Here is a 13,580-nt window from a genome sequence, read left to right as displayed (position 1 = left end):
AATGTAATGAAATGGCTGGTGATCATGTGGAGGCCATCATTCACAACAAAAGAATAACAATGATTCCTGCATCTGCAGGAGTCTGAATTAGTTATTACCTCTATGTAGCAACCCATCCCCTGGAGATTCTGAAATGATACATGCATCAAGGACTCCTAAGTAGAGACAAGATGTCCTCTGTTGAAATTACATTTTGTTGCACAAAGACCCTGCTGTATGTGGAAGCCTTTTTAATACTCTTTTTTGTGTGATTTTATTTATTGACAGAAACATCAGACATAGAGCCAGAGAAAGGTGTCTCACTGCCTACAGATATAACTGAAGCTCGCAAGTCACCTCTGGAGGATCAGCAGACAGGGAGAGAAGACGCCACAGGATTTCTGTGCTGGAAGAAAGGCTGTAACCAAGTCTTCAAATCCTCAAACTCCCTCCAGATGCACTTCAATGAGGTCCACAACAAAAGGCCCCAGCTGCCTGTCTCGGACCGCCATGTCTACAAGTACCGCTGTAACCAGTGCAGCCTGGCCTTCAAGACTGTGGAGAAACTGCAGCTGCACTCGCAGTACCACGTGATCAGAGCGGCCACCATGTGCTGCCTGTGCCAGCGCAGCTTCAGGACCCTGCAGGCCTTGAAGAAACATTTGGAGACCAGCCACCTGGAGCTGAGCGAAGCCGATATCCAGCAGCTCTACGGGGGCCTGCTGATGAACGGCGACCTGATGGTCATGGGTGACCCCTCCCTGGGAGAGGACCACGGAGCCCTGGGGGAGGAGGACAAGGAAGGAGAGGAAAGTGATCCTGAGGAGAAGCAAAGCCCAACCGGCAGTGATTCCGGTTCGTTACTGGAGGACTCTGGATCTGAGCCCAAACGTGCGTTGCCCTTCAGAAAAGGTCCTAACTTTACCATGGAGAAGTTTCTTGATCCCTCGCGCCCTTTCAAGTGCACAGTGTGCAAAGAGTCTTTCACACAGAAAAACATTCTCCTGGTTCACTACAACTCGGTCTCCCACCTACACAAGGTGAAAAGGGCCCTACAAGAGTCCAGCACGGGTCAACCGGAGCCTAACAGTAGCCCGGACAACAAACCATTCAAGTGCAGCACTTGTAATGTGGCTTACAGCCAGAGCTCCACCCTGGAGATCCACATGCGCTCGGTCCTGCACCAGACCAAAGCTCGTGCAGCCAAGCTTGAAGCAGCAGGAGGAAGCACCAGTGGCAGTGGTTCCGGCATGTGTGGAGGAGGATCCTCCGTTAGCACTTCAACTCCTAGCCCCAGCCCTGCTACAAACTCGACTACTAGCTCCAGCAACCATAGCTCTTCTGTTGCCCAAACAACTCAGAGTTTCCTCACAGGCAACCACATGAGCCAGTCTCACAGCATTGAAAGCCTGGGGAACTCCTCCATGACCTGTCACCCCTCGCCGTCTGAGAACCATGAAGTGAAAAAGAAGAAATTTGCAGACATGCTGTCTGCCAGGGGACAACAGCAACAGCAGCAGCTCCAGCAGCAGCAGCAGTTGGCCCAGGCCCAAGCTCAGGCCCAGGCCCAGCTTCAGCAGGAGCTCCAACAGCAAGCTGCCCTCATCCAGTCCCAGCTCTTCAACCCAGCACTTCTGCAGCACTTCCCCATGACGACGGACGCTCTTCTCCCTTTGCAGCAGCAGCAGCTGCTCTTCCCTTTCTACATCCCCGGAGCGGAATTTCAGCTGAACCCCGAGATAAACCTCAACAGCTCAGCACTGGGCCTGACCGGCTCCTCCACCTCCTCTCTGTTGGAGGACCTGAAGAACTCTGCCCAGCAGGCGCAGCAAAGCTGCCTGCAACAGCAGCTGATGCATCACCACCTCCAGCAGCAGCACCAACAGCAGCAGCAGCAGCAGGCGCACTCCCAGGCCCAAGGCCAGATGGCGTTGCTTCAGCAGAGTGCGGCTCTCCTCCACCAGGCGGAGAAAAAGCAGAAGGCTGCCTCTCATCACAGCGAGAAGGAGAGGGAAATGCAGAGAGATAAGGACACAAGCGAGAAGGGCGAAGACCACTCAGCTAAAGACGCTTCAGACAGGCTCAAAGAAAAGAAGGACATCCAGCAGTCTGTCTTGAACACAAACCACGATCCTGGCTTTCCTCCACCGAGGATTGCTTCAGACGCTCGTGGGAATGCCACTAAAGCCCTGCTGGAGAACTTTGGGTTTGAGCTAGTCATTCAATACAATGAAAACAAGCAAAAGGCTCAGAAGAAGCCAGGGGGAACGGGACCCACAGGATCAAGCGGACCTGGTGGGATCACCAGAGTGGTGGATCCCATCGAGGGCTTAGAGAAGCTGGAGTGCGAGGCCTGTGGAAAGCTCTTCTCAAACATACTGATTCTGAAGAGTCACCAGGAGCATATCCATCAAGCCTTCTTCCCATTCCGATCCCTCGAGAGATTTGCTAAGGAATACAGGGAGCAATATGACAAGCTGTACCCACTGAGACCTTTAACACCGGAAACGGCTCCCCCTCCTCCTCCCCCGCCGCCTCCTCCCCCACCTCCACCCCCTCCGCAGAGGGCCCCAACACCAAATATCCCTGTATCAGCCCCTTCCCACACACCCCCGACTGTGCCCACCCCACAGCCTCAAGTGTCCATGGCTCAAATTCAAATGCCAATGGATCTGCCCCTTTTCTCACCGCTCATGATGCAGCCGATGTCTCTCCAGTCTCTGCCCTCTCAAATGTCTGGACAGCTGTCCTCCGTGGAGTCAGGCCTGGCTTCAGACCTTGCCCAGCTTTACCAACAGCAGCTCACGCCAGCCATGTTGCAGCAGCAGCAGAACAAGAGGCCTCGCACGCGCATCACAGACGACCAGCTCAGGGTTCTGAGGCAGTACTTTGACATTAACAATTCACCAAATGAGGATCAGATCAAGGAGATGGCGGATAAGTCTGGGCTTCCTCAGAAGGTGATAAAGCACTGGTTCCGTAACACCCTCTTCAAAGAGCGCCAGCGCAACAAAGATTCCCCTTACAATTTCAACAACCCACCCATAACTACTCTTGAAGATACCAAAATTGACTCGAAGCCCCCCTCCCCCGAGCCCCAGAGACAAGAGTGTTACGGGAGCAAGCGATCCTCCAGAACAAGGTTTACTGACTACCAACTGAGAGTACTCCAGGATTTCTTTGACGCTAACGCCTATCCAAAAGATGATGAATTTGAACAGCTTTCCAACCTGCTCAGCCTTCCCACCCGTGTCATTGTAGTGTGGTTCCAGAATGCCCGTCAGAAAGCACGGAAGAATTACGAGAACCAGGGGGATGGCAGCAAAGACGGCGAACGAAGGGAGCTGTCGAATGACCGCTACATTCGCACCACTAACCTGAACTACCAGTGCAAGAAATGCAGTCTGGTTTTCCAGCGTATATTTGACCTTATCAAGCACCAAAAAAAGCTGTGTTACAAAGATGAAGATGAGGATGGGCAGTACGACAGCCAAAATGAAGATTCGATGGATCTTTCCCACGAATATTACACCCCGTCTGGGTCCTCCTGTCACACCCCCATGCCCTCCTCCTCCAGCCTGTGCCCTCTCCCGCCCTCTACCTCAGCCTTCTCCCACCTCTCCTCCGCTGAAAAGGAAGAGGCCTCACCAGCGAACACGTCCAACTCCTACGACGAGAAGCCCAAGCATTCAACTGAGATGTCCTCAGACCCACGCGATAACCAAACCACCATCAAGCAGGAGAGTGTTCATCAGCCCCAGTCCGAGACTCAGCACCACCGGCCCCAGCGGGAGGAGAAGCCCCCGACTGTCCCAAAGACCAACAAGCATTCGTCTCCTTCTCTCTCCCATCAACAGCAGCAGTGTGGTCCCTCGGCCTCTCAGACCAGCCAGGCCCCCTCCCAGAGCTCCCACATGGGCCTCAACCCCCACCTGTCCTCTGCCACGCAACAACAGCTGGCGCAGCAAATGATCCAATACCAGTGTGAGCAGTGCAAGCTTGGCTTCCCCTCATTCGAGCACTGGCAAGAGCATCAACAACTGCACTTCCTCTCCGTGCAGAACCAATTCATTCACCCCCAGTTCCTGGACCGGCCCATGGACATGCCCTTTATGCTGTTTGATCCCAGCAACCCTTTGCTGGCCAGCCAGCTCCTGTCTGGGGCCATGCCACAGATCCCCAGCAGCTCCGCCACCTCTCCGTCCACCCCCACCTCCACCATGAACTCCCTCAAACGGAAGCTGGAGGAGAAGGCGGGCACCAGTCCGGGGGAGAACGACAGCACCAACAGTGGGGAGGAGCCACAGAGAGACAAGCGCCTCAGGACCACTATCACACCTGAGCAGCTGGAGATCCTTTATCAGAAGTACCTGTTGGACTCGAACCCCACGCGCAAAATGCTCGACCATATTGCTCACGAGGTGGGCCTTAAAAAGAGGGTGGTCCAGGTTTGGTTCCAGAACACCCGAGCTCGAGAGAGAAAAGGGCAGTTCAGGGCTGTGGGACCCGCTCAGGCTCACCGCCGCTGTCCTTTTTGTCGGGCCCTCTTTAAAGCCAAAACTGCACTCGAAGCCCACATACGCTCCCGCCATTGGCACGAAGCTAAACGTGCCGGCTACAACTTAACCCTTTCGGGCATGTTGCCTGAACAAGACGGGATGCAAATCAAGATGGATCCCCTGGATATCTCCAGCTATGCCCAGCTTGCCCCCTCTAACAATGATGGACAGAGCTCCTCTCTCTCTCCAGTGAGCAAAAGCATGGATTTGTCTCCCAGGGCCCTATTGAGCCCTTCATCCATCAAAGTTGAAGGCATGGAGGATTTCGAGAGTCCGACTATGTCCTCCGTCAACCTCAGCTTTGACCCAAACAAACTTGATAACGACGACTGTTCCTCCGTGAACACGGCCATCACAGACACCACCACCGGTGATGAGGCCAATGCAGACAACGACAGTGCTGATGCAAAGCACGGCCACAACAGTGGCGACTACCTATCTAAGTCTGGGGGTGCAGCCCCGTCCATCGAAAACGACGACCAGATGTCCTCAGGGCTGGTGAGCCCTGCAACAAGCTATTATGCTAAAGACTATGAAAATGAGAATATAGTGGACTACAGCGAGACCTCCAGTCTTGCCGACCCCTGCTCACCAAGCCCTGGAGCGTCAGGGAGCAGAAGCATCGACAGTGGGGATCGCCCTGGCCAAAAGCGCTTCCGAACCCAGATGACCAACCTTCAGCTAAAGGTACTGAAGTCTTGCTTCAATGACTACAGGACTCCGACCATGCTGGAGTGTGAGGTACTTGGCAACGATATTGGACTTCCAAAGAGGGTGGTTCAGGTGTGGTTCCAGAACGCTCGCGCCAAGGAGAAGAAGGCCAAGCTCAGCATGGCCAAGCACTTCGGGATCAACCAGACATCGTACGAGGGGCCCAAGACAGAGTGCCCTCTGTGCAGTGTCAAGTACAGCGCTCGTCTGTCTGTGCGAGATCACATCTTCTCCCAGCAACACATCTCCAAGGTGAAGGACACCATTGGGAGCCAGCTAGACAAGGAGAAAGAGTACTTTGACCCGGCAACTGTCCGCCAGCTTATGGCCCAGCAGGAGATGGACCGCATCAAGAAAGCCAACGAGGTCCTTGGACTGGCGCAGCAGCAAGCCATGCAGCAGCAGGGGATGTTCGACAGCCCCGCTATGCAGGCCCTGAACCTACAGTCAGCCTATCCAAATCTGCAAGGGATCCCCCCTGTTCTTCTGCCAGGGGTTGGAAGCCCCTCCATACCTGGTTTCAACTCATCCAACTCAGGTATGATGTTCAAACCTAACCAAACATGAATTATTTGATGTCGTAGTAAATGGACAATTTGAACCCCCCTTTAGATGAAATGCACTTCTGTATATGAAGGTACCTTTTGCAAACCCAATCTTATACAAATCTTTCATGGAAATGTTCCTCTCCTCTCAGTGAATCCTAGTGTTATAAGAAGCCATGTGTTCCTTCCAGAAGTCAGTATTAGAAAATGAAATAACATTTCAACAGAGCATTATTCTGGTTGAAGCCACTACGACACACTTAATATCAAACTAAATGTATTCAGATATTGGTCCTCCACTTCACAAGCTACTTTAACTGTCACCACTTAGTCTGAGAACATTTAATATAGCCATGAAATGAATACTAATGACTTACTTTCACCTTGACCTTGGAATGTCAGGAGCGCTTGACCTTATTATGATTTGTTCTACATGTTTTGATTACATTTCACTAAGTTCATTTAAAGGTCAGTTTGATAGACCTTCTCTTAATAATTACATCTAAGGCAGAAACACCCAATCTTAAAATGGAAGCAAATGATGGATTATAATGTGCTGTAAGATATATGATGTATCGCCTGTAAATCAGAGATTCCATTCTCTTTGTTTCATCCTTTCCAGCTTTAACTCCTCCGAAACCTCCAAACCTCCTGAACATGCCTGGTGCCAGTGTTCCTTCCCCCAGCCTCCCCACATCTGGTCTACCCAACAAGCCTCCCTCCTCCTCCTCCCTGGCATCTCCCAGCCCAGCACAGGCCAGCACATCGGTCGCCCACTCCAACCCCACCTCCACATCCTCCACCACCACAACCCAGTCAGGCTCTCGTCCTGATCCCCCCAAAGAGCGTGATACTGAGAGGTCAAGAGACAAGGAGAAGTCCAAGGAGAAATCAGAGAAGCAACAAACGCCATCCTCGACAGGAAGCACCCCGGCCCCCTCCACCTCTGCTGCCAGCGCCAAGAAAGAAAAACCCGATGCAGCTGTTCCCGCCACCTCCATGCCAACACCCGGCATGGAGTACGTGGTGGACCCAGCGCAGCTCCAAGCCCTGCAGGCTGCCTTGGCATCAGACCCCACAGCTCTCCTCACCAGTCAGTTCCTGCCCTATTTTATGCCTGGATTTTCCCCTTATTATGCCCCTCAGATGACTGGAGCTCTCCAGGGCGGCTACCTGCAGCCAATGTATGGCATGGAAAGCCTCTTCCCCTACAACCCGACCTTATCACAAGCGCTGATGGGCCTGTCCCCGGGGTCCTTGCTTCAGCACTACCAGCAATATCAGCAGAGCTTGCAGGAGGCGCTACAGCAGCAGCAGCGGCAGCTTCAGCAGATCCAGCAACCAAAAGCGAGCCAAACTCCAGTTCCCCCTCAACCCTCGGGGGACCGCAAAGAATCTGCCAAAGATCCCGTGAAAAAAGAGGAGCAGAAAGGCGTCCCCCATGGTGAGACTTCTTCCTCGTCCTCCTCCTCCTCTCACAATAACCTACACTCCGAGCAGAACGAGATGGATGGCAAAGTCGCGGACCCACTTCGAGACCAATACATCGTCCCCAAGGTGCAGTACAGGCTGGCGTGTCGCAAGTGTCAGGCGGTCTTCAACAAGGAAGAAGCAGCTGTAACCCACCTGAAGTCTATCTGCTTTTTCGGTCAGTCTGTGGCAAACCTTCAAGAGATGTTGCTGCGTGTCCCCAGTGGCGCGGGCGCAGGGGCGGGCAGTCTCTACGACTGCCTAGCCTGCGACACCACGCTGGATGGGGAGAAAGCACTTAGTCAACACCTGGAGTCGGCCTTGCACAAACACAGAACAATCAAGCGATCAGCCAGAAATGCCAAAGAGCACGCTACTAGTTTATTACCTCACTCTTCAGCCTGCTTCCCCGATCCTAACACCGCATCTACCTCGCAGTCTGCCACTCATCCCATCAGCACCCCTCCTCCTCCGCCAACGACATCAGCCACCATGCCGTCCTCCTCTGTCTCTTCATCCTTGTGCTCCTCCTCTGCTACCCCTCTCAACACCACAGCTGCTGGCAAACCCTGGCCCCAGGCCCCTTTCTCCAGAGCTTTAGCTGGGAAGCCCAATGCCACCCCCTCCTCTACTTCCTCCTCTTTTCCTCCAGTATCCTCACCCTCAACGGTTACCTCAAGTTCATTGAGCACCTCAGGAGTTCAGACCTCGATACCAACAGACGTCTTTACCGACGAGTCTGACTCTGACAGCAGTCAGAAGTCAGCAGACAGGCTGGGCAGGACGGCGGAGGAGCCTCAGCAGCCCGGCTGTCTCAAAGACAGTAGTAGTTGTAGTAGTAATCTTGCTAGTGTAGGAACGGACTCCATCAGATTGTAAAAGAGCTTTCGTTGATGGACAATATTTAAAAAATGTAAAAGGCAAAAAAAATACACAAATGGGGAAAAAAAATACAAATAAAAAGCAGCGATGTTAAAATACGTTTAAAAGTATACAAAACCAATTTCAGAAAAAGATGTGTAAAGACTAACTGCAATTCCAAAGCTTGTAACCAAAAATTTAAATGTTAGTGGATTGTTTTCCCATATCAACATGCTGGTTTCGTTTATTTCAACTGAAGTATATACATATATATGTATAAGAATAGAAAAGATCACTGCAGTTAAGTTTTGGGTAATGAAAGAGGAATGCTGTATAGCAATGGACTGCCTCAAAGTTGTTAAATGGCCCCTGAAACCTTTCGACAAAGTACAAGTCAACAAGCTGTCCCTTGTGTAATTATTTCTACTTAATAGCACAGTCACACAAAGCCAGTATGTACTGTATGGGAGAATAGTCTATCCGTTTTCTTGCTATCTAAGCATTCAAATACCAATGGCTTGCAAAAGTAAAAGAATAATGTAATGTCTATTTTATTCTCAGGTCAACAGCTCACAGATGTTTTTCTGTTACAGAAGTCCATTGTTTTACACCTTTTGTTTCTAACAGGAAATGAACATGTGTACTAGTTTTATTTTCTTCTGAAAATTCATTTTAATGACAGAAAGTTGTAAAATGAGTGAAAATATCATTAAGGCATAGCTTTCTGGGAATTCAAAAGGGTAGCTGATCTGCTAATTTTAAACATTTGGAATTCTTTTAAAGGGGGGAAATTAGCAATCCCATTTTTCCCAGACACGGAGAGCACTGCAGACATGTTGATGGGGGATAAAAAAGATTTTTGATAAAAAAACTTTCTGTATTTATGATAGATATGAACATTTTTGGTGTTAAGTAGATTGTTGCATTGGAAATGAATTTAAACAGTATGGTAGATTGAAAAATCTTTGTGTACATTTAGCTTTTGTATCGTCCAACTTTAAGGCGCTTCATTTGATGTTGTCTTGGTCATTCCGATAGACTAGATTATGGAGCAGTAACTTATCTAAACTTTATTTCTGTCTTATTCTCGGCTTTGTTCACCCCACTGCCAATCTGACTAGGCAGGATCCTCTCTTTCAAAATGTTTTACTCTCTGTTTTGGTTGGTGTGGTACTGTAGCGTTCAGTGGGTGTGGAGCTCAAACCCAGGTCACCTGCACCAAAGGCTTTCCCAAAAAGGCTATCCAAATATAGGGATATCCCTCTTTAAGGGGAGGATGAAGGCCTTACATTGGTCAAGATGCCACAGTACTAACCGAAAAGAAAAATGATCCTGGGTGAAATGTTGGAAACTGTTTTTATTTGTTACCTTTGTGCACTTACCACTGTCTGACTCCTAATTACTCACTTTACTTGTTCCTCTCTATTCTCACGTTGTTCTTTTCTCCTGCGTATGTAGATATGGAGAAGGTTACTACTCCCTGTGCACTACAAAGCAGGTCTTTTGTTCTTCATGTAGTGTGGCTACAGTCGTTTTTCAGCTTTATGTTCATTTCGATTTTACGTTGATTGTTGTCATAGATGAAAATGAAAAAAGAATAATAATAATAATTCTCACGCTTTAAGACAAAAAGAAAATCCAAAGACTAAACACTTTCACCATTGGTGCATAAAGATAAGAAAAGAGGCTTCTTTATACTTGAGAATTTGTTGCTGTTTTTAGAGGAAAGTAAACAAAGTTTTAAAATAAAGGAGTGCGCATCAGAGTTGCCGTTTTTGCTTCTGTGCAAGCAGACAGGTGGCTTTTTTACGTATAATACCAAGAATACCAAAAACCAAAAAAGGGCCCATGTCCTTGCATTGTGGAGTAGCACCGTAACAGAGCCATTGCAGTTTGTAAGATAGAGGTTATAAGTCTTTGTTTAACTTTTCTGTCACACTCAAAAGTCAATTTTTTTAAGAAAATGTATAAGGTCTGGTCTTCGAGGACATACGTTTTGCTGCTAATGTAGAATTTTCAAAAAAAAGAAAAAAAGAATACCTACAGTAGATGCATGCTCATTTTGCTTTTTGGCTAAGCTTTAACTAAAACAAACAATAAACCATTTTCCTGCCTCTGCGACATCTTTTTTTTTTTTCTTGTTGCAAAAACGGAACTTTGAAGACTGTGAATATATGTTCCAAAGGACATTTTGCCGATTTTGTTTTTGAACAGACCAATGTTTAAAGCCAATGATCTATAAAGTTTGTAAAGAACAGTGCATTCCAAATATCACAACTGAGTTTTTTTTTTTTTTTTTTTTTCTTAAGCAAGGACTGATTCTATTTAATTTGTATTGATCATTTATCATTATGTTTGTTTCCGGTTTCTTAGGTGACTGTAAGCTGTTGTGTAAATTTAGTATCATGAGTTGCTTAACAAAATGGCTTAGATCTGTCATTTTGGGCTGGCATGGAAAGTTGACAAGAATCCCTCCATCCAGTTAAGGGTGTTGCTCACTTGTTCAGCAAGTAATAGTGGTTACCAAAAATGTATATAATACATCTGGTACTGACACGTCTCATAGGTTTAGTGTCATCATGCCTCTCAACTTATAACAAGTCTCAGAAGGAAATAATGGCTGTTTGGCTGAGTCTGGAGTGGCTGCCCCCCCTTCCTGGGAAGTCCAGCAGTGACCTGCCCCAGGTCTCTGCAGGATGTTCAGCCATGTTCATGCACGATGTTGATTACAGGTTTCTAAGGGACATCTTCATTCCAAAGCATTATAAGTCTGGAAAAAGCAGGAGGTTTTTTGAAGATGTCCCTTGCTTTCGGATAGTTAAGAGGTATGTCATGCCTTCATGTCCAAAGAGGTCACTCGCTCCAACTTATTGCAATGGAAATGGATGTGCTTAAGTATCCCCCCTCCCCCTCTCACAGAAGAAAACCTAAACTGAAATGTCATTTCCTTATACCAAAACCAAGACATATTTAAATTTGTGAATAACTGCTTTTTTGGCCCTTAGTGTATAGCAAGTGTATTTGCCCTAATAAACACAAATGCCGCCATCTCGGAAGTGTGTTTAAAGTGTTACGTCTTGCAGAGCAATGTGATTTGGTGTTAATACTTCCGCATGCTGTTGAAATTCGGTTCATTTGGTCTGCAAGTTTGCCACTCCTCTAAAGTCCTGTTATCTAGAATATTGTTCATATAATTATTTTTTGAGAATTCTAATGTTGTACAGTTTATTCTTGAATGCATTAGCTTTATTTTGGTTTTCAGATAATGTCAGACATTTATTATTATTTTCATATAAGTGTATGTTATTTTAGTTCCTGTATATTACTTTTACTCATATAAATTAATGTTAACACTAGCTTTAATTTGAATCGCTGAAAAATCTTTATTCTATGACCTGGCCACTTTATGGTGTAATAATGTTCTTATATTTGTTTGTCTTTTTGACACTGTTTGATCTCTTATTTCCAAAGTGTAATCATTTTTTGGCTCTTTTGTGGAAGACAGTCAGTTCTTCACAACAGATTTAGCCAGCATGGACTGTGTGTGGGAGTTTGTATGTTTCTGTGTGCGTGCATTTTCATAAGAGCCAGCTTCAGTTTGAGTTTTTATACATTTTATTTTATACTGTAACTTTATTTACACACCAAAACATACTGAACCGCAAAGCTGGATAATGAATAAAGTGGTGAAGAAATTTTAAATTTTAAAGGTAACAATAATCAACACGAGGAGGACGATGATACCGAAGCACTGAGCAGTTTTTATTTGATTGATTATATGAATGTGGCCAAAGCTTTATGCAGTTGAAAACAAAAAGGAAAATTACAATTTGTGCCCCTGATAAGTGTATATTTTATTGTGGCACGATACAGCAGACACATGAGATCCTTTGACTCACATTGGGATACTTGATTTTGATGGACATTTACAAAGAAAGAAAAAGACAAGGTTTTGCTGTAGAGGTCATCTTTTGCCCACTGTGAAAATTAACATGTATACAGATATAGATATATTTAAACAAGACATCAACTTTTTTTCTTTGAAATGATAAAGAAGGAATGGAAAGAAGAAATGAACTCTGGGAAACTTTGGAGATCTTGTTGAGAGGACAGGGGAGGCTGTGGGCTCACCAAAACTGGGCTTGGAAGCCAAAGACAGGCTCACAACTGCTTTAATATCACCTCCTTGTCTGACTGGTGACAACTCTGTGGTGGGGATGGACTCTGGAACCACTGGACACAAGTGACACGGAGAGGAAAAACCTTAGATGAAGCTGAACTTAAGTGGCTCCAGTTGCCCTCCTTCCCTCTGTCTCTGTCTCTCTCTCTCTCTCTTTCTCCAGCTCTGCCTCTGCTTCTGCTCTTTGATGGACATTTTCCGCACTTCTGGACGGGATGGACAGAGTTGCTTGCTTCATTTCTCCCGGTTCACGTTGTTGCTACCTGTTTCATTTCCTCCTACTTGTCCAGCGGACTGACAAGTAAAAGCTCTCTAGTGTGATGGCGGCTCGCCCCTCTCTCTCTCTGTTCATCCGATCATCGGAAGAGAGAACTGAATCAGAGAGAAAGGGGGAGGGTTCTCTAGACTGTCATTCCTTAAGAGGCAGTTACACACAAAAAAAAAAGCGAATCAACCAAAATTAACAACCAAACTAACAAACAACCAAACAAACCATTTGCTCCAACTTCAAAGATGAACTGTTACTTGGAGCTCTCTCTGTTCCTTTTGTGACTCCTGGTGCCACAATTTCTTTTTTTTTAATGCATTTTGTTTTCCTTTTTTGTTTCCTTGACTTATTCCTCCTCCGAGCCTCACAAGCATGGCTCAGTGGCTCCAGGCAGCCCACCCGAGGGTAGAAAAAACAGCCTTGCAATGTACAAAAAAGAGCAAGTTAAACCAAAAATGTTGTTCTTGATGTCTTTTCTATACTGTAGTCTTGTTAGCTTTTTTGTTACTGTAATTATATGATGAAGATTTCCAAACTGTACCAAATTACATGGAAACTAACATACATAAACCACATGGAACTTCAGACTTTTAAAGAAACTTTTGTCACAAAAACCTTGTTGTCCTAGTTAAGTTGATTGTAGATGGTAATTGAATATACTCCTTTGAAAATATTTCATCAAGTATGTTTCTTGCTCATTGTGATACATTAAAAAAGTATGAGCATAAAATGCATCCATTTTGTCTCGTCTTTGTGTGTTTTCTCATGGAAAAGTATGTGCTGAGAGGATAAGTGAATTATACTTCAGTAGAACCTTTCATACTGAAGGTCCGTGGGTCCTCTTGTGTCGTCTTGAGGATAACATAAAACCACTGCACTTTCTAGCGAGTGTAATATTGAACCAATTGCATGCACAGCACGACCTTAGCATTATTTTTATTATAGCTGCAGAGTTATTTTCAAGACCTTTCCGTCCTTTTTGTATCTCTTTAAGGCCAATTAGAGTT

General features: G+C 46.6%; 1 protein-coding gene across 1 annotated transcript in view; it reads left to right on the top strand.

Moving 5' to 3' along the window:
- Positions 1-13,303, top strand: part of zfhx3b (zinc finger homeobox 3b) — a 102,773-nt gene extending 89,470 nt beyond the window's left edge. The window contains exons 9-10 of the mRNA XM_084682115.1: positions 268-5,787; positions 6,417-13,303. Of these exons, the coding sequence (XP_084538241.1) occupies positions 268-5,787; positions 6,417-8,143 (7,247 nt within the window). The 3' untranslated portion in view covers positions 8,144-13,303. The remainder of the gene's footprint in view (positions 1-267; positions 5,788-6,416) is intronic.
- The last annotated feature ends 277 nt before the right edge of the window (positions 13,304-13,580 follow it).

This window comes from Hypomesus nipponensis, chromosome 19, assembly GCF_054491055.1.
Source record: "Hypomesus nipponensis isolate SF chromosome 19, ASM5449105v1, whole genome shotgun sequence".
NCBI lineage: Eukaryota > Metazoa > Chordata > Actinopteri > Osmeriformes > Osmeridae > Hypomesus > Hypomesus nipponensis.
The sequence above is the reverse complement of the archived record's forward strand: the minus strand, read 5'-3'. Positions and strand labels throughout refer to the sequence as shown.